Consider the following 27,640-nt stretch of genomic DNA (forward strand, 5'->3'; position numbering starts at 1 on the left):
AGTGAGCAGTGCTAGTCACAAGAGGAAGATGTATTTGCCAACATTTGCTAACAACAACAACAAAATCTGATTGCAAATTCTTTGTGCATCGAGAACCAAACTGATTCTCACCGCGATGCAACGCTCCTGGGCTGCAAATAGCCAAAAAGGGGCTTAAGGTTCCTGGCTTGGACACCGGTTCGATAGCCTCGCAATTGACTTCTTGTATAACCGCAGGCAAGTAAATTAATCTCTGCTACTCCATTTCCCATCCTTACCACGGGAATATTACAGGCATACCAGATAATGTTGAGTTTGTCTTTTCTGTTTCTCTTGCTTGTGTCAGACTCCTCTTCCTACATATTTTAATGGCCTTTACTGTAATATCGCCGTCTTGGTGTGGGATGTTTTAGGGTTTGGAAGCTAATACAACACAAATAAATCTACCACATAAATCACAGTAAGACAGTGTTATTCAGAAACAAATGCTCTTTAGGAGGCCATTAGTTTGAGTATCAAAGTATCTCAGGTGCTAAGGAAAAACAAATGTATTGACCTTTCCCTGCTCTCATTAGCATGCACTCAGACAGAACACGGTAGTGCTTACTCTTGAATGCAGAACGTGCAGGGAAGTTTTTAACAAATGCTTGCAGGGAGAAGCAAATTTTCTTATAAATATAGGACCGAAGAGAGAAGAGCTCTGCTGCTCAGAAAGTGGCTCTGCTCATGTTATCTGTGACAGTGCTTAATACAGAAATGGAACCTGTCCTCACTCCTGCTCCGGGGGGGGGATAACAGACCACACTCAGCCTTCTCCTATGTGGTGAAACTCCACTAACTTCAGCAGAGCTGCATCATTTCTACCAGGGGATGTGCCCTGTCCAGGTGTTTGCCTGTGGTGTCCAGTGATACCTGCAGTAACCTAAGAATTGTGCGTGGCACCAGGAGAAGCCCAGCTGCAGAGAGGAGGTGACATGCAGCTGCTACTCATCAATCTGTGCACGAACTTCCTACCTGGTGAAATGAAGGGTCCACGAAAAGACACTGCTTCATTTAATGCACATAGGGCCTTACCTGCTGTCCACTAAGGTCAACATGACCCTGGCTGAAGACCATATGTATATGGTCTTATATATACCTTATATATTCAGTCCCAAATGGTCAATATCCATCTCCACTTACGGTAAAATTCACAAGTCATTGAAAAGGGGACAAATGAATAATCGAGTCAAATAAAGGCTGACTTTTTAAATTACTTTTTGCTTGGAGTCTTGATGGGCAACTCATATCTGCAGAGACTCAGCAATCACTTAATCTCTTCAAACGATTTCTCTTTGAATGCGACAGGAGAATCACAAGGTGCAAAAGAGAGAAAAAAAAATAATGTAGTGCTACAACTGTACAAAAATTTTAAAACTTCTGATCCAAATCATAAACAACACAAAGGAGCATCTCAAGCCCTAACAAAAAGGAACGCCATGCTCAGCAGCCTTCTGATATGCAGAGATGGTGCCAAAGCCTTCAGCTTTGCTGTCGCTAATCGCCACCGAGATGAAATATCTAGCAACGCCACATGTCAGTATTACGTTTTCAAGCAATTTTTCAAAGTAAATTATAGCACAGAACAAGCAAACCTAGGCAGTGTCATGTCTAAAACACCACCCTGCAGCACGGAGCTGTTGCACCTCCCTGCTGCTTCTCGGGCCAGCATGAGCTGAGGGCGCAAGGGAAAAGCATGCAGCACCCCTCGGCCAGGGCTCCTGCTCGTGGTGTGCTTCTGGTGACTGCAAACTCAAAACTGTCCCGAGAGGACACAGCAGTAAAGGGAGACAACTCACAGGGCTGTGGGGACATGGTGACTCTGACTGTCACCAAACACTCCTGCGGTGAGGTCCTACCAGGCTGCCAAGGAGCACAAGAGCAGAAGACCTTGCCCTGTTCTTCTCCAAGCTGGGCTGGCCATGGGACAGGTCTCCTCAGTGGTAAAGTCCACAGAGGTGCTGAGGGATGTGACCATTCTGAAATTAGGTGCATGAAAGGGAAGATCAGACATCATCCCAGGAAAGCAGGAAAAGGAACAAGCCTTAGGTACAGTCACAATTTCTAAGCCCACTTCTGAGCCAACTGCAATTGCTGCAACACCACAAATGAGGTGTCCTATTACCTTATTACCTATTAACTGCCTGCAGTTAATGCTCTGGCAGCCCTCACACCTTGTCAGGCCTGCCGTGTTTCACAGGCTGCCTGTGAAACAAGCCTGGGTTGGGATAACTGAGAGCAGATTTATCCTGCTTCAGACAAATTGTGTGCCATCTCCTGGGCCCTCAGCTTGCTCTCCAAAAAGCAGGAGCTGAGAGTATGGAAAGGAGTGAAGGTTTGCCCCATTTGTGGAGGTTGGAGGGAAATAAATCTCTAATTCATGATATATCCTGACATTGAGGATCATACCCTCACACTCTGCACTGGAATATCTGTCCTGGAAGTGAGCACGTGCCTCTGGCCCATGCGATGTGCTGAACCCTGATGATATTTGTAAAGCATCTCCTTGTTGCAGGTTTCCCATGGTATTTCTGAGAGTTGCATCCACATTCCCTAATGGGCAATGAACAGCCACGTACAGATGTCTGTAACAGGCTCAGACAGTCTCAGTGCTAGGATGCAGAAGCAGAAACTCTCTTACAAGTAAAAAAAACAAGCAGCTTGGCTTATTCAGCCATTAAAAAAAAATAAAATAAAATAAAATAAAATTTTTAAAAAAAAAGAAAGAAAAGGAACAGCACAGAACAGCACTGACTTCTGTAAGTACATCCTGCAAGCACCAGGACAGGAAGAAGAGGTATGGAGAAAGGTAAAGCTAAATTGTTGCTCCAGGGACAAAGGGACCATGGACACTCAAGACCAGAAAATGAAAGGCTTCTCATTCCCAGAGCAACAAGGCTCTCTTCATTGCGTTGACCACACCTCAAAGTAGCTCTGAGATGGAGCTTGCCAGCAGAGGAGAATGGGATGGGATGGCTGCCCAACACAGAGAAGTGAGGTGGTCACCAGCATCTCAGGTCAGTGAGCTGGGACCCCTCCCTCTCATCACACCAAAGCTTCTCAGTGGTGTGGCAAAATTGCCTTTTGCCACCCCACAGAGAGAAGCCCAGAAATGATGAAACTTTCCCATCCCCACCAGTGGGAGTCAAACCTAGCCTTGATCAAGCAAAATGAGGAAACAGTCTCAAGTTGTGCCAGGGGAAGTTTAGATTGGGTATTAGAAATAATTTCTTCATGGAGAGGGTGGTCAAGCACTGGGACAGGCTGTCCAGGGAAGTGGAGGAGTCCCCTTCCCTGCAGGTATTTAAGAGATGTGAGGTGGTGGCACTGAGGGACAGGGCTTAGTGATGGGACTCAGTAGGTCATGCTGATGGTCATACTTGGTGATCTTGAAGGTCTTTCCCAGCCTAGATGATTTTCTGATCCTATGTTTCTAAACTGTCTGCAATATGCCTGTGAATGGGGCTTGGGGATCATCTTCCTGACTGTGGCAACATCTGCTATAGCACTGACCAGAACAAGCCTGGAAACCTCGTTTAGAAAATGATAACGCACTTGCCATCAGCACAGTAATTATGTCTAAAACTTCATTAACATGGAAAAGACAAACAACAAATTAGAATCAAGCATCTACAATTAAACTAAGAAGCCATAGCAAGTCATTGTTCTTTGCAAGAAATCATTTTTCATACCATTTACTGTGAATGAGGTCTCATTACGTTATGGTATTTAGCTCTTCCACCACTTTTCAGCTTTGCAGCTCTATTAATTGCACTCACAACAGTTCTCTAACATAGGCAAGCACTGATATCTTCATCTACTGACTGGGAGTGCAGACCTGATGGATCCAAATACAGGATTTGGATATCTACAGCCAAAAGGAGGCAGGAAGACCCAAGGCCAATGGAGAAAGCAGGGCCAAAATCTGCAAATATCTTGAGCACAGCCGTAATCCTGTTCCAGCTGAGAAGAGGAATTTCTATTTCAACACCAAGAGGTTCAGACCAGTGCTGAGCTCTGCCAGTCTCACCCAAAGCCCTTTTTTACTGTCATAACAAAATTACCTAGATGACAATTCCCATCCAGCTAATAGCAAAGCTTCTTATTGCAAGTTGGGCCACGCGAGGCAACGAGTGCTCAAAGTCAGTGGGTATTGCTCTGTAATAATGACTCACACACACGATGACAATCACCAAAATGGTTTCACTCAGCCTGTGCCGGCTGACGATAAAGCCAGCCTGACAGATGAAAACTCTGCTGGGAGGCAGAACGTGACAGCCTTGATGACAGGTTATCCAAATGAAGGAGCCCCAAATATATTTGGTAGATAAAGCTGGAGAAGGCAGCTCTCTTTTCATGGTGGGGAGATGTCTGATCTCAAATATGTTCACACTAAAAATTCTCTGAAAGAGAGTGCATTGAGGGAAAGGAGCAATTTTCATTTCTGGCTGCACTGGCGACTTCAAGGTATACACCTTGGGAGGCTGCAGCTTTTTTTTATTTGGTGTTTTGAACCAGCACGAGGCCAAATTCAACCTCCAAACATGCAGGCCTGGTTCCAGGGGGCTGATGGTGGAAGGCCCTTCTGGCAGGCCTCAGCACTGTGGAGGACAGTGGAACAGGGCCTGCACCTCCTGGTTCCCCCCCAGATTGCACCTATAGCACACAGAGGTGCCCTGGTTGGAGACAATAAACTCCAGACCAAGCACCAGCCCTACCTCCACATCCTTCTGGCCTCGCACCTTTAGCCAGTTAAGCATGAAGCTCTGCGGAGAAATATATGTCCCAAAATCCTGTTGAAGTTTGCAAGGTTCATCACCTGATGAACCTTGAAAACTTATCATCACCTCCCAGCCAGCTCTGCATGCTCCTACAAGTGAAAGGGTTAATTCATCCTCAGATTGTCTGTTATCTGCATTTTCCACTTATTTCAGTAATGGCACAGAGCACCGTTCCTGCCCAGCTGAGAGGTTAGATAAAAGTCTGGGTGACTCCAGTCTCCTTGGGGTTTGCTGCTGTGGCACACAGTCACTGGTGCTCCCTCTGGAGAGCCCAGCCTGAATGGTGGCAAACCCACCCAGCTCCCCAGAAAACATCTCTCAGAGCATCAAGATGTGTTTCATAACAAAAAGAGATGCAATTTTAAGAGCAATGCTATCTGCAGAGCACACCAGCTCCCCTGGTCTTACCCATGCCAGCCTTTCAGAAGAGAAATCTGCCCAGGAGGACAGGGATACAGCGAACAGGATAGGACGCTCCTGTGCTGTTTACATTGATGGTTGTGTCCTTGGTCTTCAAAATGCCTCAACACAAAGTCAGAGTTGTCAGAGGATGCTTTATGGCATTTTCTGCCCCAATCTTTCTGCTCAGAAATGAATGGATCTGGTGTTTCTCCAAGCAGATTAAGATAATCTCTAACAATTTACTTACACTGAAAGGGCATTACCCTGATTGGAGCTGGTCAGAGACCACTCTCTGATGAGGACAGCAACAAGATGAGGCTCTAAGAAGACATTTTGGAAAATGAACATTCCTGAATAACTCCTGATTTTGCTGCCATCATCTGTTCAAATACCAAGGAAGCGATTTGACATGTGAGAACCTTCATGAAATTATCTGGATAAAGCTCACAACTTAATCTGCTTTCAAAGCAGCAGCAAATGGCTATTGTCCAAACACTGATGGCCACTCTGTGCAGCTCAACATGAAGTGGAACAAAGTTTGCTGTTCACCTGATGGTGTATCAGGGTCTGATCAAGGCTCTCTCCTCCTCTGTAGCCCCCTGCAGCAGGCAGGTCTCATTCGGCCCGTGCTGATCCAGTGCTTCGTGCTCACCAGGTGAGACGTGAAGAGGGGCAGAGCTCAAAGGGGGCTTCCCTCCTAGCTGTGGGGCACACACTCCTCCTGAGACCACCAGGTCCTTGTCAGATGATGGGATGTGTCCGGCTCATGTGCTCCATCACACGCAGAGACTCAACTCATTCCCCAACCAGGCACGGAGATCTTTGTCTGAACTCACTGCAGGCAACTCTCACCTCTGGGCTGGAAGGCTGTTAGGGCACAGCAACACCCACCAAGGGGAGAGGAGGAAACAAAGGTCAAAAAAGACAAGAAACAGCAGCAGGGAAAGGCACAACGAAATATTAAAAGACTTTTGCCAGGAGTCTGTGTCTCCCGGTGTGCAGATAAATCTCCACATTACATGCTAAAAGTAATCAGCCTGGAGAAAGACACAGGCATTTCATCAGGCTTCAAGCAGGGGGCTGCTCGCTTATCTTCCAAAAAGTCTCGCAAAATCCTGCAAGTAAGTCAGTGAGCAAGCTCTAATCTCAAAGTCAATGCTAATAGCCTTCCCTCAGAAGGAAATTATTATCCAACAGCACATTTCAGAAATACACAAATCCAAAAAAAACAGGTTAGGAGCCAGAATTTTCTTCTGGCTGTTTTGTAAGTATCACAGCCCCTTGGTCAGGAGAGCTCTGGACTGCATTTTCTTTTTCTTTTTTTTTTTTTTTTTTTTTTTTTTTCTTCATTTAAAACAGCAAACAATATGCACGGGGAATTTCTTGGGGAAAGATTTCCTTTTCCACAGCATGAGCAAAACCTCTCTGGATCACCTAAAATCTGCAAATCTTTGTAGGTACAGAAAGAGTAAAACCACTGAGCACTTCTGAAATGTAATTCTACACATGAAAGATAAATTACTGGCCTTGTCCTGTAATGCTGTGAATTGCTTGACAGATTCAGGCAATTACTGATCAAACCCAGTTAGAGGTTTGATCGACAGACCAGCTGAACTGTTGACTCAAACCAGTTCATCACAACATCCCGATTTATAAATCTGTACATTTACTGAGAAATTTACTGAAAAAGCCATTGTCTAAGAGATAACAAACAGATCCACTAAAGCCAAGAGCTGACAGACCACACGTCACAGGACAAGCTTTTGGACCCACAACCTAGGCAGCTATGGGAACCCACAGGCATTTTATGCATACAAGAAAATTTCCATCCAAATATCCATGACAGAGAATGAGACTGTGAAACAGAGAAGAGAAAGCCTACCTGGTGCCTTGCTGGAAAGGCCACTACTTTCTGTGCTAGTGCACAATCTTTTCTGCTTTGAGGACTCAAGTTATGATCCTGGCTGTGCTGCAAGGGGAATTAGTTCAGTCCGACAGTCACAAGCGCTGCAGGCAGAGCAGCCAAATACAAAAATGAGTCCTCAGCAAGGGAAGGGGACAACATGAACTCGCACTGATGTCTGTACTCTGCTGCACGTCTGGCCCCTGAGCTAAATTATCAACAGGCTCACGCCTCTGATTTCCGAATAACAATGCTTTATGTGGAGCTCTGTGAACCTGAAAGACACTGCACAACAAGAGCCTAGGGAGGTGCCTTGGGTTACTGAGTCACATCTCCCTGCAGCGAGCAAAACCAGCTGGTTGCTGGGGTTTCTGTCCTTGGAACAAGGCTAAGGGCTTCAGGGCAAAGCTTGTGCCGAAGGAAAAGCACATAAGAGCGGCTGTACTGGATCAGCTTCATGACATAACCCATCCCTGAACGCTCACCAGACAGCACAAAAGCAGGGCAAACTCACAGGGACACCTCCCTGGCTCACTCTCCAGCCTGTGGCCATTTACTGCTGATCACATTGCCTCTTCAGCCAGCTTCAGTACACACTTTTGTCTCAGCAGCTATCAATATTTTTGTTTATCAGCCAAAAATAATACAGAGAGAAAACAAAGGAATTTCTGGTGAATTATTCCTATCGTTGTAAGTGCTGAATGCCCACCTGAGATACTATATTCATGTAATAAATGCTCTATAAACTCATAAAGAGAGACAGTATCTGCTCTAAAGAACCTGAATGAACAAACCACAGAGAAGCACTGATACCAGCCTGTTTATGGATGCCAGGACTCAGGAAAAGGAGAAGTAAGGGATTTGCTCAAGGTCACATAAGAAAGAAGTGGTACTGCTTCTTTCTGAAATTAAGCAGAGGAGAGCAGGCTATCCTTTTGGTTGCCTTTTGGTTCTTCTTCTATGTACTTTTTCCAGCTTTACTATATCGCCGTCTAGATGGGTAGAATGGCACAGATTATTTATGGTCAGAATGATGGCTGTTATTCTGCCCTCTGCTCCTTTCCCTCCCCCCCCCCATCCCCCAGGCCAGGGTTCTCTCTCAGGAGGATCTGGAGCAGAGGATTTGCTTTAATTTCTACTCCCTGCCAACCCAGCCTCCAGATGACCATCCCAACTCCCTGTTACAGTGATAGGACTAACAATAAAAATAACTCTCAGCTTAAATTCCCCCCACCCCTGGAACTTGACTGTCCCTAAAAGTTTCTCAAGGATCTGTTTTGGAAACGTTCTCTAGGCTTTCCTCCTCACCCAGGCATAAATAAATCCTGTTTTCTTCCATGATTCAGCAGGGATATTTACTTTGAGTGTTCACACCCACCCATCCCAAGCTCAAGGTGACCCAGGAGAGAAGCTCTGCATCGCTACCCAGGGCCTGGAAAGCTCCAGCCCTTGAGGACCCCGTTAGCAGAGCCTGGGTTTAAGCACCACAAAGCACAGAAGGGAAAGAAAAGGCAAATGACCATCAGGTTGTGAGGAGCAAACCAGGTTCCAGACAGGCTCTGGAGCATCTGTGCCTCATTTGTAAATCTCCCTCGTTAACTGCCTGCAGAACCACAAGGTCGTGCACAGAAATACTGAGCCCATGACACGGTTTTTCTCTGTCCCAGTGTTGCTGTCTTCAGAATGGGATAGGAGAGCGAGTGCCGTAACGGATGCCTTGAAGCAGATTCAGAATACATGAAGAATTATGAGTTCCACTGGCTTTTTAAACCCTCATATCCATCTTCAGAGCCCACACATTAGTGACTACTCAGTGCTTAATAACTACTCATTGCTGCTGTCAGTTAGCACCACTGAAGCGTGCGTTCCCTGAAGCAGGTGATTCAGGTCTGGGGACGCCAGCTTTAGGCAGCAGATACCTATTGGAGGACTTTATTCCTGCCTGCTAAGCCCCAGAACATCTCCTAAATCAGCAACATATTATTTACAACCAAGTGAAACCCACCCCTCATAAATAGCATCCCCAGAAATGTGTTCCAGCTACAGGAGAGCACATCTCTTCATCAAGGCTCTCCTTTCACTCAATCCTCTACATAACACTCCCTACAGCCAAAAAAATAAAAAGAAACTACATTTAGCCACGTTTTCCAGATAGAAGAAATACCCAAGAGGAAGGTATTTTCCTGGCAGGCTGTCACCTGCCAGGCCATACGGGTGGTGTGGGGAGAGGGAGGTGACCCAGAGCCCTCTGAGATCCCCCATGGGCATTAGATCCATCCCTGAGCACACCACAGAAAAAACATCACGACCCCAGGCATGCAAAACTGCAAAACTGGCCTGTGCAGTCAGTGGGAAGCAGGGGAGGTGTGGGGGAAGCAGCCTAGAAAAGGAACAAAATGGAGAAAATTGGGAGAGCTCCTGGGCTCGCTTCACATTAATAAATCCTCAGGCACTGATGGCATTGCCAGTATATTAAAAGAAATGATAGGTTATTGGGAACAGCTCTGCTGAAACCCTTTATTACATCCCAGGCTTGGATGAGGCTATGATTAGAGTTATTCAAACACAAGGCAAAAAAAAAATAAAAGGAAGCAAAAGCCTCCAGTAATTCTCACCGTATCGACCCCTCTTGGTGATTAATGCTGATACACAGCATTTTTGCAAAACACCAATTGCTTGCAGTTTGAGGTAATTATTTTATTGTCAGTCAAAATCCAAGCACTTTACTTATTTCCAATACGTGTCCCTAACTCGCTCTCAGGCAGGGCAGGATTTATATGTTTATCAAGAGAGCATCCTTCCAGGAAGGAACTTAGATCTCCTTTGATCCTCAAGTCATCTTAATTTGAGCAAACACCAGCGGGGAGGCAAGTTTAGCATCAGTCATCTGTGGCTTGCACTGCCCAAGCAGAGAGAGAACATATCTACTTTCTCATTAGAAAGGAATATTTTAAAACCATCTTCTCAATAAATTACCATCACTCTTCCTGGTACTAGTCGCAACGAGCTCTTTTCCTCCATTTTTCTCTTATCACTCTGCGATCGGAGGCTACATTTTAACCCAAAAGATCAGGCTCTGACGCAAATCCCCAGAAGAGGAGAGGAAATTCAAGGCCAACGAAGCTTTACATTCCCTCTCTCCATTTTTATTTTTTTTTGAGAGCTGAAATGTCATGAAAACAGATTTTTTTGCACTGTAGTATATATGTATCGCTACTAGAAAATAAATCTGACTTCTCCAATGTAAGGACAAGTCTCGTTTCATGAGGCGAAGGCCACCTAGACGAGCACATCAAGCACAAATTAATAACTCTGACCCAGGGAGAGCTGCTAGCCTGCCTTTTTTTCTTCAATCAAGCTAAGTGACTGCTGCAGCCCAGTGGGAGAGGGGGCTGAACGCCATCTCCTCTGCCTGAACAGAGCTCGGATTTCTGACATATAAAAGCCGGAGGATAGAGGGCGAGGCAAGGCACGCTGAAATGTGACACACCGAAAGTGCAGACTTGAGAAGGAACGGGATTACTGCAGATTAAAAAGACAGCTGAGACACTTGGGTTTCTGTTACAGCAGGGCTGACAGACAGCAGGACGGACAGACTGTGCCAAAGCAGCTGACAGCACCGTGCACGCACAGGTGGTGCTGGGCTGCTCCAGCCTCTGCAGCACAGAGCAGTGCACTGGCTAATGGACCTTACCCCTTAATTCAGGCAGAAAATTAAAAATTCAGATAAATTACCTGGAGTAGTAAGTGCCGAGCCATGCTCCAAGGCAGACACATCCAAATTGTAAGACTGCCACTAATGGATGGACAGAGCCAGACAGCTGGAGAAGGTCAAAACGTTCAGCTGCTGGTGGGATCCCACACTTTGGGCGAGGAGGATGGCAGAGCCAAAAAAAATAATGCCCTCTACACCTGCCCCCAGCTCCTGGGGGCAGTACTTGAGGACTGATAATGAGTAGGCTTAGCTAATCTTACCCTCAGATGGTTTTAACTAGAGGCTCATGGCAGGGCTGCTGTTTCAGTGTGATGTATCAGAGGAGGTGACAGTGCTGCTGTTTCTCAACATATGCCAGCAAAAACGTCAGGGCTAAAATATCAGCTTGAAGTTTCCTGCTAGAAGTTTGTGTAGAAAGGCCCCTGCTGCCTTCCCCTTCCTTTTGATAAATTGCAGGCACACTTTCTTTTACCGCAAGCTTTATTTCACCTGTTTCTGACAGCTGTTTGCTTCCAGAGCTGGGTATGAGTGACCAAGTCTCATATCTTCTGTTCCACTCATTGCTACCGCCTTCTCTTGGTCTTTATTTCTGCTCTGAGGACAATGTCAGAAGAGCTCCCTATAGCAAGAGCGTGGCACTGCCAGCTCCTCACCTTTAAAACACGCAGGCTGCATTGGCGGTGGCACAGCAGTCTTGTGCCAGATGTAAAAACGCAGCAGACACGATCCTCAAAGCACTTCAGGACGAAATTTGACAACAAGAAAAGGCTGACTGATGTGAATTATTCTCTTTTGGGAGCTGCTCTGTCATTATAAAAGCGTATGTCACAACAAGCCAGGAAAGAGGATCGCTGTTGCTGAGAGATATTTGGATGCAAAATTTCCCTTGACAAGGCAAGCCTGATTGAATATTAGCTTGCTGTAGGACTGAGGTAAAACCATGAGCAAACTCTTAAAACAGTTAAAACGAAGTAATTCCAAACAGCGCACATCCTTACGAGGAACAGAAACCAGAGATTCATGCACAGGCTGACGATGGGAGCTTTATTACCGACCTGGAGAGGGAAGGAAGCTAGTGAGGAGCATATGGAACCGTATAAATTACTTGAAGCACCCAGGAAGACAGTAAAAATAATCATCTCTATCGCCGAGACTGCTCATTTAAGTCTGCAGCCGTCTGGAAGACAGACCTCGCGCGGCCAATGCTGTGCGCAACAAAACATCCATAAACACACACGGGGCAAAGCTAAGGAGGGCAGGACTGCTGTGAGCAGCCACGCTTTGAACAAACACACCACGAATTGCAGCTGCTGCTTATCCTGGCTCCTGTCAGCCACTCTCATCTGGGACTTCTGTATGCTCGGTCCCTTCTGTTGGAATGGTGACTCCGTCTTACCAGTGTTTTTAATCCCATGTGTGATCCCTTGTACTTTATCCAGGGAGAAATGCAGGTGCAAAGTCCTTCCTCAGGCACATCAGCCGGAGAACGGCGATGCCCAGGCATTGCTTCCTGCACCCAACACAAATCCCTGCTCTGCTAAAGGCTCCCTGTGAAACCGCTGGGGTCACTTGGCCTCTCCGTGTTTTTCCTTGGCACCTGTAAGACATGGATAACCTCCCCAGGGTAATTAAGAAGATAAATGCGTTAAAGATTAAAAGGCCCTCTGATATTCCAATAACACGAGCTGTAAGAGTGCTTAAAATAGATCCATTTGGGGCAGCAATTAAAGAACACACTAACTTCTGAGTCTCAAATTCTGTCTGCCTAATGCTGGCTATTTTTGCCCACAAAAGCATTAATCCCAGCTTCCTGTAAAAATGTCATTTCAAGATTTTACCATCTTCCGCTACTCTGCTGCTGCTGCTCTGCCTTACCACCACTAATCAAAGTGATATAGGTTGCATAGTTTATGTAGTATAATTTGCAGCCACAGATCTGCAACACAGCTATTTTCTGTTAGTCAGAGCTGCGAATATGTTTATTCCTTAAAAAAAACACGTGCTTCCAGTAGCGTGTGTTTATTAGGTAGCGACAAGGCACTTGCATAACGGAGACAGTTTTATGGCTTTCCATTATCGTATGAACCAAGATCACACACACAAGTACACGAAACAAAGAGTGGGTGTATATTTTGGAAACTGCATGTTGAGAATGATGTTGACACACTTCACAACTTCTTTATAACTCTGCTGATTTTTTTTATATGTTTAATTTCCCATCTACAGCAATGGTCCAAACTCCTCCGTGTACAATATCTACATGGGCAGATGGAAACCAGTAACAGATGCTGTGGTATCTAGCAACTCATGGGACTTCTCGTGAGCTGCAGCACGATCACATAGCCCTGTAACGTGGTACTGCTGTTGCCTTGCTATGAGGTTGTAAGGCCTCAGGATGGAGGCTTGTCAGGCTGTCTGAAATTTCCTTGACCTACCTACAGCTTTGCTTTTCTTGATTTAGCTGCAGCAGCATTTTTTTTTCTACCCAATGGTGCCTATGGCTATTATGTTTTACTTTTGTTTATTTTTGTGTAGTACTGAATGGTTTTAGGACTCTAACATAACAGTTCCATATGGGAAAACACATGCCAGGTATGAAAAAAAAATCCTCAAGTAATGGAGATACAGTGCTGAGCGCTGCCATAAGACAGGGGAGTGCTGGCACTGGAGTCCCCCTGTCCATAAGCAACACGCCAATGGTCAGCTAAAGAAATATAGACCCGGACAAAAATGTTTTAGGATAAAAAAAGAGAACATAAAGAGTATCTAAAATACATAAAAGCCACCATAAATAGCTAACTGAGATGTAATATGGAGCTGCAGATCAATAAAGAAAGGGCAAGATGAAAAATTGTGTCAGTAAACGCATAAAAATGACTTTAAGTGTATCCTAGAGTGAGGAAGAAGGAACTATCAACATGAACATTATATTCCTCCAGGCAAAGGACTGCAGAGGTTGCTGACCCCATGCTAACGAGCCCACCACTAATCCCAGAATGGAGCCACCGACCTTAATGCTAACAGATGCAAGGGAAGGCTGAGCATAACACCAGGAAAAGGCACAGAAACCAAGAAGTGTAGGTACAGTAATTGTACCAGCACAATTATTTCTTTTTTTTTTTTTCTTTCTGTTATAATAGCTATATCTAGTCTAATAATAATTAGATAGTTAAGATTTCATTTATATTAGCAGTAAATTCTTGGTTTTAGGTATAGATGAGATATGCCTTCTCTCTGCCCATAAAAAAAGATTTTGAGCACAACAGGTTCCTCTGTTAATGTTTTTGGTCCAAATCCATTTCTCCTCTGTTTACTGTTATCTCATATTAGTGGTGGCTTAGGATAAGCAACTGCTGGGTTTCAGTCAACATCTTTAAGAACCAAATTCCACCATAACCTTTTACATAGATGATGTGAGCCATGCATTCAAAAAGTCACAACCCTGTAAGCCTCAAGAAGCAAATCCCAGCATTGCTCCAAACAACTCCACACATTTTGAATGCACAAAGCAAACTCACTTTAAGCCCCAAAGCAGCAAAGTTAGAGGATTAGCAAATTGCCCTGGTCCTCCTCCCCCTACCTGATTGTGGACCAAAAAATTATAACTTTTTTATTCATTCCCAGAAAGCCCAAGTTTCCTGCCCCTCTGACGTTCTCCAAACAGTTTGTGTTCACCTGCTACATGCCACCCAGGTATGAATCAAAAAAGCAGACAGGTCATCTCAGAGGGATCCCAAAGTACTGCCAACATGTCCTTTGCTAGCAATATCTGGAGACAAAGCATTTGAACAGGACACCAACAGAGATCCCAAAGCATATTGAGACCTTCCTTCTCCAGAGACACAGGCCATCAGAGCAGCGTTTGGAGGATCAACTTCTTTTTTTTTTTTTTGGTCTAAATATTGCCGTTTAGAGTCAACTGATGTACTGTAAAACTGACAGCCTCATTACTGGTGGATATAAATTGCTTTTGCTCAGCTGGAGTTAATGTAGGACCATCTGACTTCCCAGAATTGACATTTTTAATGATCCTCTTTCTCTGGCATTTTTTCATTGACCACTACAAAAATCCAAACTGTCTCTTGCTTTGCCAAGCTGTCTGTGGATCAAGTCACTCATTCTCTAGGGATTTTCAGCATGTCAGCTATCAAAGTAAACTCAATAATAACTGACCTGAGTATAGCTACTCCGATACTTCTGGACTCTTCTGTGCTATGGATTTTAGAGTTAAATCTCAAAATTCTGAAGGCCAGAGGAGAGCTGCACCCCAGGAGAAGGATGTATGTGCAAAGCATTTAAACGATGGAAGATGCCAACTGTAAAAGTTTGATGTTTAGGGAGCAAAAGAAAAAAGAGAATCCAGAAGAAACAAACCCATTCCTCTTCTCCATTTAGCAGAACAGTGACAGAAACAAACACAGGGGTAGAAAAATTGACTGCAGTGTGTGTACTGTAATTTACTCCAGCAGAAACATCTTCAGTTATCTCCTAGAGAAACCAGTCATTAATAAAGCAGACTGCAGTAACTTCACAGGATCTATTGCAAGAAATTGAGTCAATAATCTGCAAAATGAAGTATACAAATCCACGTTGTCCTGGTCACAGAACTGCATTGCCCTGTCTCCTCTGGTGTACCCTTACCTTGTACCTCGCTGGGTACTGTTACCTTTCTTCAGGACTTCCCTTACTGTGCCATATCCCAGGTTAAGCAGAATAACCTCCCCTCTAAGCCATATTTCATTTACGCAGAATGGGAAATTCTTCACTCCTCAGCACTGCTTGTGGATCCCAGGGAAGAGCTCTGCACCTCCCTGCCCACTCCCAAGACTCACCGTGGGCTGAGACAGGCAGGTGCAGCGTGCCCTGGCCCAGATGGATTCAAAACTGCAGTCCTCCCTTCTCCAGAGCTGTGACTAGGGATGTACAGTGGTTATGAAGCTGTCTTAAAATGAAAGTCAAGTTAATTTTAGCTGTAGAAGAAAAGCACTTAAAGGAAATGGATTTCAAAGAGCTACCTTTGGAAGAAAAGCACTTAGAGAAAAAGGGTTTCAAAGAGTCTATGCATGTGTCCAGCACATCTGAAGTTTTATGAGCCCTTCACAGTACGCCTGGTCTCCCCACACACTCCAGCAGAACGATGTGGGCAGCTCTTTTGGCCTCTTGTCAGGTTTGGGGTATTTCTTTTCTTCTTAACAATCCACCTCCTGCTGGCACAAGCTATATATTTTTTTCCATCCTGTCTGTTCTCCTTTCTGAGCACCCCTGCTAATGTGCACCATAAAGAAGCATGCAGCCAGGACCAGGTACACACAGAGCACCAGCCCTGGCTGTGCACACTCACCCTGGACAAGGGACCTAAGAAAAAAAAAACCACTTGGCACAAGTGGGAAGAGGGGAGAAGGAGCCCAGCACCGCTCACATCTGCCATGGAGATGCTCCAGCCTTGTTGGTATCTCCTGCTCCCCATCCACTCCCAGCATAGGACACTGTGAACACATGGGTTCAGTTCCTTGCGTGGCCTTGGGTTTTCCAGGTGAGCTGATGCAAGTCCTTGGTTTTCTTTGTGCCTCTGTCTAAAGCACAGATAATTTCCCTTCCTCTTAGGAGCACTGTAGATGGGGAAGATGAGCACATAAGCACACTCTAGATGGGGAAGGAGCAGATATCAAAAAGACGTTTAGGTCATCTAGCCAGAAAAAGAATAAATGGCTCTTTATGAAAGTGTTTACCTAGTAGAATAAGAGAGGTGAGTCAAAGTATAGAGTGATCCCACTGCTCCCCCTCCTTTCTCCACACCATCTCAGCACAGAAGTCCCACCCAGCCCCTGAGGATGAGCTCTGCTCACCCCCTCCCTCGTGGCAGTATGCACAGACTGCAACAGCTTCAAAATGAAGGCAAGCCAAACTATTTGGAAGCAGTGATGCATAACTCAGTGAGGCACTTACACAGAAAGCAGAAATTCACACCTGCCCAGTCCTTCAGGTGCCTGGGCTTTGGCGCTTTGCAGCTGAACTAACGTGACAGACCTCACAGCAGGCTCCTCCAATTTGCATGAGGGTACATAAAACACATGTGAGGGACAAAAACCTTGTGTTTTGCTGCACAGTCAACGCATTCGAAGTCTGAGTTTTTTGGAAAGACAACCTTGCCAAGGTCTAAGAAAGAGAAAAGGTGATAGAGGATGAAGGCTGCAGGATGCAGTAATAATAAACATCAGAAACAGAACTGGGTCCCATACGTTCAGAAAAAGATACCGTAAGGAGCATCCTGCTCTAGGATAAGGACCCCTCCTAACAAATAACAATACAAGGAGTGTTAAAGCTACATGTTGTTTCACAGCCCAGCACCAGTTATTTTCTGTGCATAGTTATTAAAGCCTCCCCAGGCAGGGAGGTTTGTTGCACACCAGGGTACCTTCAGCCTTTGGCAGCTGCTTATTCTCCTGCCTCATTATGAAGGTACCTGATGGGCATCATAACCCCGTGTTTCCTGTGCTTTTCCTCCCAGCACTGTCACGTATCTCTCTAATCCAGCTTGCCAAAGCCGGCCAGAGAGCCACTAAATATTAGAATTATTCCCCTGACACAGCTCCTGTCCAGCCTGGTGGCACAATGGGACATGTGAAGCAGATCTGACACGAACCACCCGAAACAATGCTTTTCAGGCAAGAGTTAGTGGGACAGGGAGATACCAGACTTGATGCAAACTCAGCCCACAAAGGGCAACCCTCCCACAGGGCTCTTGAAATAAGTTCTTTGATTCATTTCAAAGGAAGCCAATAACACTCAAGCTGACTGGAAATAGGACTACATAGGGAGAAACATCAGGTTATGTCACATTTATAAATCCAGGGGAGGTGACAGTTGATATAACTCAACATATAAGAGTTTTGGGGTTTCTGCGTTTGATGAGCCTCTCAAAACAGCTAGATCACTACTAGTCACACAGAGACTTTCCCTACAGATGTGGTTCAACTCCCACTGATTCACCTGAAAGGTTCCCCCTGCTTTTGATGGAGTGTGGCTTGGAAATTGAATATGCTACAAAATGATCCCAGTACCCTTCCCAAGTAGCCAAACTGGGCTAATTCTACCTTGTCCCACACCAGCTTTGACTCACGTCAGATGGACAGCACACATGCAAACAGGAATCAGCTAATTCTAGGCAGAATAAACTAGTCCAGCCACAAAGCACAGGGTCTATACATACAGTGGGAATAAACTATATAAATTTTTATACAGGCCTTGCAGGTCTGTCTTGCTTAACCACCACGGGGTCCCATGCCTGGGCATACAACACTGAAGAAATGTCAGAAAAATGGCACATAAAAGAATGCTGCTGAACTAGCAATGGGCTGATTAGCAACCACTCTATTTGCTTCATCCTCACAGGACTTATATCCCCGCACCAACCCAACTCAGGCAAAGGGTGCTGAAATTTCCCCAGGAGTCTCACCTGAGCAGTATTCATTTTTCAACCCTTGGAGCCACACAACACTAAGCCCTGGGAATGAAGGAACAGGTCTGGAGTATTCAGAAAGGCTCTCCCCGAACTAAAACCTCAGGGCACATCACCTGAGACCCATCCCAGTTCATCACTGGGGGACGGGGTTTCCTCAGAAACGCTCCTGCTCTGTGTTTAGCGACAGAGCTTGAAGGCCAACCCATGAGGCCACCAACACAACAGGATGTCCCATGCAAAGTGAAGAGCAAGAGACATGTCCACCATGAGGATAAGGGAAGAAGGGACTTTTCCTCTTACCCAGACCCTGGTTCTGCTGCTCCCACTCGATGGTATCGGGAACCTGGTAGGATACCCCAGCCAGCTGGGCCGCGGGGTTTTCCAGGCCAGCTATGGGCTCCTGGGAGGTCTCGCCTGGAAGCGTGAAAACCGGCAGCTCCGTGTCACCTTCCAAGCTTTCATCCATCGAATCTATGTCTTTGTCCTCTTCATCTTCCTCTTCCTCCTCCTCTTCTTCCTCCTCCTCTTCATCCTCTTCCTCCTCCTCACCCTCTGGGCAGAGAAAGACAAAAGTAGCATCAGGAAAGGTCCCACAAGGCAGAAGGTTCTTACATCTCTATCAGCGAGCACCGAGACAGCCCACTGCTACCACCTCTCCAAAGGCAAAGTTGTGCCTTCCCTTTTAGTTATAAAGACTCGAGGACTTCTGAAGCCACAAGTTCTGTCCAAGCTATTTAATAGCTACTAAGGGAACCACCCACTGTGAAAAAACAGTGCCTGGAATAATGACATAATTGAATTTTCAGCGGTTAATTTTTCAAAGCTAAAAAATAATGCATAACGTTCATGCACTTTACCTAATTTACACAGTGCTCTGCTCAGCCCTTTAACAAAAAATTCCTGGAGCACCCAACCTTGGAGAGCCATCACCCAGCAGCTGAGGAGCTGGTTTAGCTGGGGGTGGGGGGGCGAGGACCAAATTAACAACTAATCGCCCAGCCAAAGGTCAATAAGTTGGAGCAAGAAGTTGGAGCAGCTTGGGTGGGACACCCCAGGGGCTGGATGTGTCGAACCTGTTGTAAGTAAAGCAATCTGCACCTTATCAATTGTGTGATATTTCACCCTTTTCCCTTCTGCTCTGGGATGCAGTGGCACTCCAGCAAGGCTGCTCCCCAAAATAACCAAGAAAATAACTAGGGAACTTGGGGGGATCTATTTAATTGGTGGCTATCCAGCTTACTCATTAACGGGGGGAGATGGCCTTTATTTCAGAGATCAGGACACCTAGAGAAATCAATGTACATCATAAAATCAAGGAGTTCACAGTGCTGTTACATAGCATTTCCTTTCCTTCCAATAAAAAATTTGCTTTAAAGCACTGCATGTTTTTTTCCAGCTCACCAGACAGGACAATTCCTCTTGCCACCTTTCAGTTTTAGCCCTGCATTTCATACAAATGAGCTGCTACTTGAATTCCGCTGCATCATTCTGCTACAGCATGTCTTTTGGTATTTGGAAAGGAATGATCACTCCTGTAAACAATTACACCATGCAGAGCATCTAATGGAGGCTGCAGGGATGTAGTTCGCCACTTAAATTCCCATTACATTTTACAGACAGCTTTTGTCTTATAATGTGCCCATCATTTCAAACCAACGTCGGAATTTTCTCCCTCAAGCTGCATGTTTCCATACAAAACACACAGCTTCTGTACACACAAGAACAGCAACCAGAGAGCGCTTGTAGGAAACCTGCAAAGATGACTTAAAGTAGGTCTTTTGCCTCTGTTGAGAGCAACACAGCTATAAACAAAAGATTTCCAAACTTCAATAGCAAAGATGCTAAACAGCCAGCACACTGGAGAACGGGACCACAAACACACTTTCCCTAGATGGACTGGATGAAAAAGTGGTTAAGAGAAAACAGGGATCAGATTTTATCTCTGAAAAACTAGCTTGGAACAACGTTTTCAAGTGATTTCTTGTGATTTTAGCAAGCTAATTGGAGGCACCTGCCAGGAGCTAATTTTGAAGGAGCAGATATCCATCTCTGCACCTCCAAACCCTAGCAGGCAGTCAAGCTGAACGCCTGAATCAAAGTGCCAAGGCTGCTTATCACATCTAAATCACCCAGCCACATTAATCATCCCACAGCCACAGCATAAGGATGAGAATAATGCATAACCCTCGTAGCACAGCCACTGCAAGGAGGAAAAAAGGGCTCTTGACTCGCTTCTTTTTCTTCTCTATAGCTCATTCACATGCCTGAAAACAGCTTTTTAATCCCCCATCCCAAAATGCTAACAGCTTGCCTTCCTGCAAGGTGCAGCACAGAGCACCACTTGGTGGTCACAAATAGGAATTAATGCTTCTAAAGAAAGGCAAACTTCACAAATGTCAAGATTTCAGGTGCAGAGGCACACCAGGAACCTGGCAGGTACGGACATAGCACCCAACAGTACTGTGGGATAGGAAAGGGTGCACACACCACAAAGCTGAACCCCAAAAGCTGCAGGTTTATGCCTCAGACCAGAGCCTTTTTACAAAATTACGTTTCTCCTAAACCACCCTCCTTGGACATTCAGAGCCCTCAGCAGCTGCTTCAAAGTTAACAAGAGACTGAAAGGACCAAAACCAGAAAGGCCAGCAGATTCAGAAGGCACGTGGGTTTCCACCTTCACATTCAACCCCTTGTGAATTACTTTGTGTATTGTGCTCGTGTATATTTGCAACTCTTGGCTAAGGTTCTTCTTGCAAAGGAAGCAAGATAAACGTACAATGAAATGTATCTCACGGTCAAGGCACTAATTCTGACAAAAAAAAAAATGCAAGTATGTTTTTCCTGGCTGCATGACTCTATCCAAACCAGGCACTTGGGTACAGAGCAGGTGTATGAGCTCTTCTGAACATCTGGCACTAGTCATAGGTGGCCCCTTGCCCACTACAGCAGACATGCACACCACACATAGCAACTCATACTTTATTTTCTTTGCTTGCATCAAATTCTAACTTTTACTTGTTTTTACTTGTGACACACAACATGAATCTAACAAAGCTCTGGAGAGATGCCATCCTATCTCTTCTCCCTGTGACCCCAGGGCTTCAGCACCAAAACACAGTCCAAGATGCCCACAGTTTCTCCTGCAGTAAGGAGAAGGTATAAATAGGCTAGGAGAGAATTAGTCTCATCTTCAAGAGTGGAAAAATGAAAAAATTGCCACTCTGACAGACTAAATAAGCAATATGTTCTGTAACAGTGGCTCACTTTTTCCTTCTTTTACCCAGGAAAAAAAATATCAAGAAGTTTAACACCTCCCCGCTGTGATAACAGTGCAACCTAAGCAGCAGGAATCCCCATAAAAATGAGATTCCAGCTTCATCTGTCAAAGATTTTGGCTTTAGAGGACCTGACAACCCTGTAACAGGCATTGAAGTGCTTGGTTGTGGAGAAGGTGTAAGAGAGCACCAAGAAAACAAATTTAAGACAATAAAAAGTTTTTAGGACTGTTTGGTGAAAATGCCTTTATTAATAGTGTGCAGAAACAGCAAAACAACAATGGCTGGGCTTTATTGTGGGGTCAGGACTGATTCATTAGCATCCCTGATAAAATCCACAGCATGGGATTGGCTAGCCTGCAGTAGCAAGAAGTCCTTTGTGCCCTCACAACCCCTAGGTAAAGAAGGGTGGGGACCCAGGACCTATCCTATGACAAGGGGAGCATTGGGCCAGTTCTTCCTCCTGGCCCTTCCAAGTGGGAACAGCCCCTCCATTCTCTACAGATGGCTTCAGCCAAGCTTTGTACTTTTTACAGTCTTCATACAGCTGCAGAAAGCCACGCTCCCCCAAAGCAGGAGTAGATCCACGTTATTCAGTAGTAATAGCACAGGACAGTTGCTGTAAGCCCAAGCTGCTGACTGACACCATCAGCAAGGCAGTGGAATGTACCAGCAGCCCTCCCAGCAGTGGAAACAGGCTACAAAGGCATTGACAGAGTTTGTGTTTTTTTGTTTGTTTTTTTAAAGTATAACACCATGTAACAAGCTGGAACAGAAGCACCCTTATCATAACCCCACTGTAGTGAGCGGGGCTTTGAGGTGAAGATACCAGCACTGAAGATGGATGTTCAGATATTTTCCATTAACGTTTACAAATGCTTTTATTCCTTAGAAGACTTTAGAACTCATTATTTGTCAGATTTCATGCACAGGAGAAATATCTGACTATTCCCTGAGCAGCAACACTCTCACCAAACATTAAGAGTCTCTTAGGCTGCAGTTTTATCTGTTACCCAACACCACAGGGTCTGAGTGCCTAAGAGCATCTAATGAGTGCCAACTATGTTGTGATTAATCAGAAGCCAATGCTAATTGGTTTCTAGCTGTGAGCCCACTTCTTGCATAACTTCTCAAGAAGGTGGAGCATGTGGAGCCCCCTCCTGTGCCAACACCAAGCAAAGCAGCCCAAGAGCTGAGTGACTGCTGCAGAGAGCTGAAGGAGACCTAACACCTACCTGCACGAGGTACCTGAGAACAACACACATCAGGGAACCCAGGGGCTGCTTTGACATCTGCAACCGCCCCAAAGACAAAGGTGGCACACACCCCACAGCTCATTTTCTGCCCTCATCCACTCCCACCCACATGGCAGCACTGGGCCTTGGTCACACACACAACATAGGAAGCAGAGCTGTGTAAATAAGGATAGGGTTAGGAAGGCCCATGACTACCTTCTCTTGCCAGAAAAGGAAGAAGAGGCACTAAAAAGTCTCCACCAGCTCTTTTCTGCCCATGTACTTGCAGTGTTGGAATACAGCTCATTTTCTGCACTGCTTTTATGATCACAGCTGACTATCAATCCACAAAGACCTTTCTAGGAGAACTTTCATCATTAATCTGTTGCTTTCCTGTGATCAGTAATAATGTCACCATCTGATATTTCCAAAATGCTGCCAAGAGCAATCAGTTGTGACAGAACCCAGCGTGGAAGGGGAGGGCTGGCAGAAGATGGGCTCTGCCCCTGCCCAGACAGCTTCCTGAGCTGGGTATGAGTGCCCAGGGGTGCACTGGGCACAAATCTACAGGGGTTTTGTCCTGATAGTTCAGCTAAACCCATCTACTTCCACGTAAAGCTGCCTAGGGTGCCTGCAGACTCATTACATGACTGTAGCCGCTTTTTGCTGTAGAAGAGGTGTTCACAGGAGGAATTCAACACCTGGCCTGCTGTACAGATAAGGAAAGGGAATACTGGGAAGAACACATCTGTTGAATGGGATCCTATCTCACAAGGCAGGGCACTAATCCTACTACTATCCTAAGTTTCAAAAGGAGAGGAAACATCCCAAGTTTTTCTGTAGAAGAATGTCCTTGCAACATCTAGGAGAGGCAACAGGGCAGCAGTGCTGAAATTTGGAGCTCCAGAATGTCTTCAGCAGCCACTTGCCAGAAAACACTCCGCAGAAACTGGTCCCCGGCAGAGGGCCCTATGACATTGCTAAGACAGTAAAAGGAGAGATTTGGATTCTGATCCTAACCTACCCCCACCCAAATCTGAGGCAATTCACACTTGTATTCAGTTCTGGTTCATCTCATTGCAGTGAAGCTGAGGCACTGAAGAGCTCTTGAGGGGAAAAAAAAAGGCAAAAATGTGCAGCAGGGACCATGGGTCTGCTTCTGCATTAAGATCAGAAGTGATCGTTCCTAAAAGCTGTATTTCCAGCAGCATTCACCACAAAATTGCTTTCACACTGAGCCAGGCTAAGGAGTAGATTTAGCAACGCAGTGCTATTTTAGAGAAAAAAAGATGAATACTGCAGAATAAACAGTACTGACTAACAAGTTAGCTCACTAGTTCGCTGCAGTACAGCTCCTCTAGTCTGGGGTAGGCAGTTGCTGAGCTGCCAACCAGTTAAAAAAGAAAGGTGATTTATCAAATTTTAATCAAATGAGGGTAGGTGAATCAGTCCAGATTTAACTACTGTGACCTGTAAGTGGATAGACCAGAGGAAGACAAATAGTTTACTTCTCTCAACAAAATGCTTTTATAGTGAGAAGAGCTGTGGGCATGGCATTCCCCTACCCCAAAGAGGTCTCAAGCAGAAATGTTAATCACACTGGAAGTTTTGATGGTGCCTCTTTAGAAGTCTCTAATTCAACTACACTACTTACTAAATGCCTTCTTTACTCTTGGGCTGTTAAAGCTTCATTTTCTAGGCAAATCCATGGATGCAATCAGCACGGATCCATCACAGATGGATCTAGGACATGGACTGAGGGTGGATCTGTTATTATGGGCCACAGCCTCCAGGATACCAGAGTTACCTCAATTCCTATCCAATGCCATAAGGTAGGATGACTGCAAGCCTACTCCACTCATTTCTAGTCAGAGCTTCACACCACTGAGCATGAAGCTCTAGGATTATCCTGACAGAGGCTATAAACTGTCAGGGAGGTTTTGAGAGAGCTAAAGCAGTTCAGCATGGTTTGCCTTGCACCTGATGCCCAAAGCTCCACAGAGAAGCCTCATGAGCAAGCCTCCTACGTGTGCTGATGGACCCCAAGCATCAGTGGCTCCAGAGAGAAATTTGATAGAAGTGATCCTTGCAAAGCCCTCAAAAGAAACTGCCGTACACCTCCTTACCTGAATCTGCCTCCCCAAAGCTGTGAGGGTGAACTAATCCCCAGATTAGAAAACAAGAATTAAAAAACTTTCACCCACACACTCCAACTACCATTCAATAGCCACTGTAGGGGGTTCATCATTTTTGTTCTAGCTGAAAGACAAGCATGGGAAAGCTACAACATTTAGCTGGTGTTTAAGTGAACTCTAATTTTCTTGGACAAAATAAGAAGTCAGATAAAGTTAAGAAGTTTCAAGCATAGCCTGGCCAGAACAGCAAGCAGAGAGGATCAGACTGAACCAGGCCATCTAAGCAGCAGGAGGCAGAACAGTGGCAACCAGGATCATGCCTCTAAACATACCAGAGCAAACACAATAACAAAGACTCTTTCCTCCTCAAAAGGAGACAGCATGCAGCTTATTTTCTGCCAGAGAGCTGGACAGACGTGTGCTAGCTCCCAGACATCTGAGAAAAACAGTGACATTAAACCACTCCTAGCAATTCGTACAGGAGTTGCTCTTAAAAAATAAGCACAGCAGATACAAACTTCTTGTACTTGGAAGTACAAAGCCATAAAGTGCATCTCCTTTGGCATACCCAGTCACTTAAGAAGAGATGTGTTTTTTGTGGTTTTAGTTAAACTAGAGCTGCCAGCACACCTGCAGCAGAGCAGGACAGCTGGGCCCATGTCTGCCTCTCTCTGCAGGGAGTCACCAACAAGGCCTCACGCAGCAGGAGTTTCCTTGCTCCTCTTCTAGCTATCCTTCAACTAGCCTAACATCCTCTTAGCTGTTTACCTGAAAGTTTCTGACTTTAAGGGCTTGATCACCCTCTACACCCCTTGATTTCATGAAACAAAACATCACCAGATTTGATTATTGCTGGTGCTTCAGTCAAATAATGTACTTAGGGTAAATATTAAAAGGCTTGGTTTTGATATAAAAAGCTGTCACAGCTTTTTTCCTCCCCAATTTTTCACTACAAAGGAGAATCAGGGATGAACTATCATCTACTGTGAAAGATGATCAAGGTCAACCTGCACCAAAGGGACAGTTCTCATTTAGTAACAACAATATACTAGAAGCAATAGGAAGTATGTACTAAATATTTAGTTACTAGTTCATCTTGCATGTGCTTTCTCTTAAATCTTCAAATTCTTGCCAATGTAGTTGATACCCAAATGATTGTATCAGGCTAGTTAACATGCTGGGCTAAGTACCCTTCTTATTTACACCCCTGCAAACTCATTTAAATTTTTAATGGGGTTGCAGAAATTTAATGAGGCATGTCTTAATCCACACAATGGTGATCCACTCAAAGCCTTAATTTTCATTAAGAATTATTCTTCACATCCAAAAAATGGTTCCATGTACTGCAACACAGCTCAGAAGTAAGAAGAATGAAGTTTAAAGAATAAAGTTTAAGGAAAAAAAGATGTAAGCTACAAGTTCTGAAGTGTTTTCCCAAATAAAGGCAACTACTGCCTTCACTTTTAAGTATTATGCACAGCTTGGATGTCTCTGCACAGGAATAAGACCAAGTGGAAGCACAGAACTGCCAAAAATAGGTAGAGATAGGGGAAGAATAGAAGAGCTCACTGAAATTAGCTAAGCCCCACTGTATGCTGGAAGGATAAATACAGGTACATAGATCAGAGCGAAGTGTGACAGGAAACGCTGAAACCCAGAGACCAAGGGGACATCATTACAATGTCATGAATATAAGGTCAAAACCTAAAGCTTCATACTGACCCTGTTCTGGAGCAGCCTTTATTGTAGTCAAAGCATAAGAATTAAACCTGCAGCCAAGATTCAGCAAAGGGGTGCCCTACAAGTGCAGGACACTGGATTTGCTAATATCAAAGGCAGGTCCAGCCCCTTGTCTCAGTACAGCTGAGGGACTTTGCATTAGGCAGGCATACAGCAGCTCACAGGGAACACTGTGGGCTGTCCTACACAGCAGGGACCTGGTACTTGTTAGATGGTTGATCCAAAAAAAAAAAAGTCTACCAACTGACTGGTGTTTTGTGTTTTCCTGTAGAGGTCAGAAAGCTTTTAGAGCAGTCTGAGGGAAACACTTCCCTTAAGTTATGTTACAACACCCAGGAGTGCAGCCTCCCCATTGCTCAAGACAGGTTCCTGAGCCTGTACCTTGCTCCTCTGGTGGCTACCACCAGTAAGTGACTGTACAACAGACCCAACCCCACTGCTCCTTGCATTTTCACACCAGCACAAACTGGTGTTAGGAACCATGCTCAATTTATTTGCCAAAAAAAAAAGCAAGGTGAAATTCCACCGAGGCAGTTGTTACTCAGCCTTGACTCACAGCTGAACTTCATCTCCATACTTACACACTCAGACTCACCCAACACAGCTCTTGGCTGAACCTTAGTTTCTCAGCATGCCTTCCCAGCCCTGGGATCATGCCTCCACACTATTGACAAGGACTTTGCCAGCTACATGGTGAGAGCCAGCCTGATTAATCAGGAGCACCTCTATTCAAGAGCTATGACTACATTCTCCTCCCTCCAGAACAGAAAATTTAAGTTGCCTATTTTCAGAGATGTTCCTGACACCATACAACAGGCACTAAGTACAGCATCTTCTACAAGTATCTTCCCCATCCAGCAGCCTACGTGAAAAGCTGAACTGTGAAAGCAGCTCAACCCCAGCAGCTATACTTGAAGCAGCCTAGATGACTGAACTGAAACCAGCTGAGGGCTTACACACTGCTGTAGTCATCT

At 45.1% G+C, this 27,640-nt stretch overlaps 1 protein-coding gene across 1 annotated transcript in view; it reads right to left on the reverse strand.

Annotated features, from left to right (window-relative positions):
• The window catches only part of ARMH4 (armadillo like helical domain containing 4), a gene marked incomplete at both ends in the record, with an annotated part of 46,563 nt that overhangs the window by 10,996 nt on the left and 7,927 nt on the right, over positions 1–27,640 (reverse strand). Inside the window, one exon of the mRNA XM_082760828.1 lies at positions 18,582–18,833. Coding sequence (XP_082616954.1) covers positions 18,582–18,833 — 252 coding nt within the window. The remainder of the gene's footprint in view (positions 1–18,581; positions 18,834–27,640) is intronic.

This window comes from Aythya marila (assembly GCF_965140915.1).
Source record: "Aythya marila genome assembly, chromosome: 5".
In the NCBI taxonomy this organism is placed as follows: Eukaryota; Metazoa; Chordata; class Aves; order Anseriformes; family Anatidae; genus Aythya; species Aythya marila.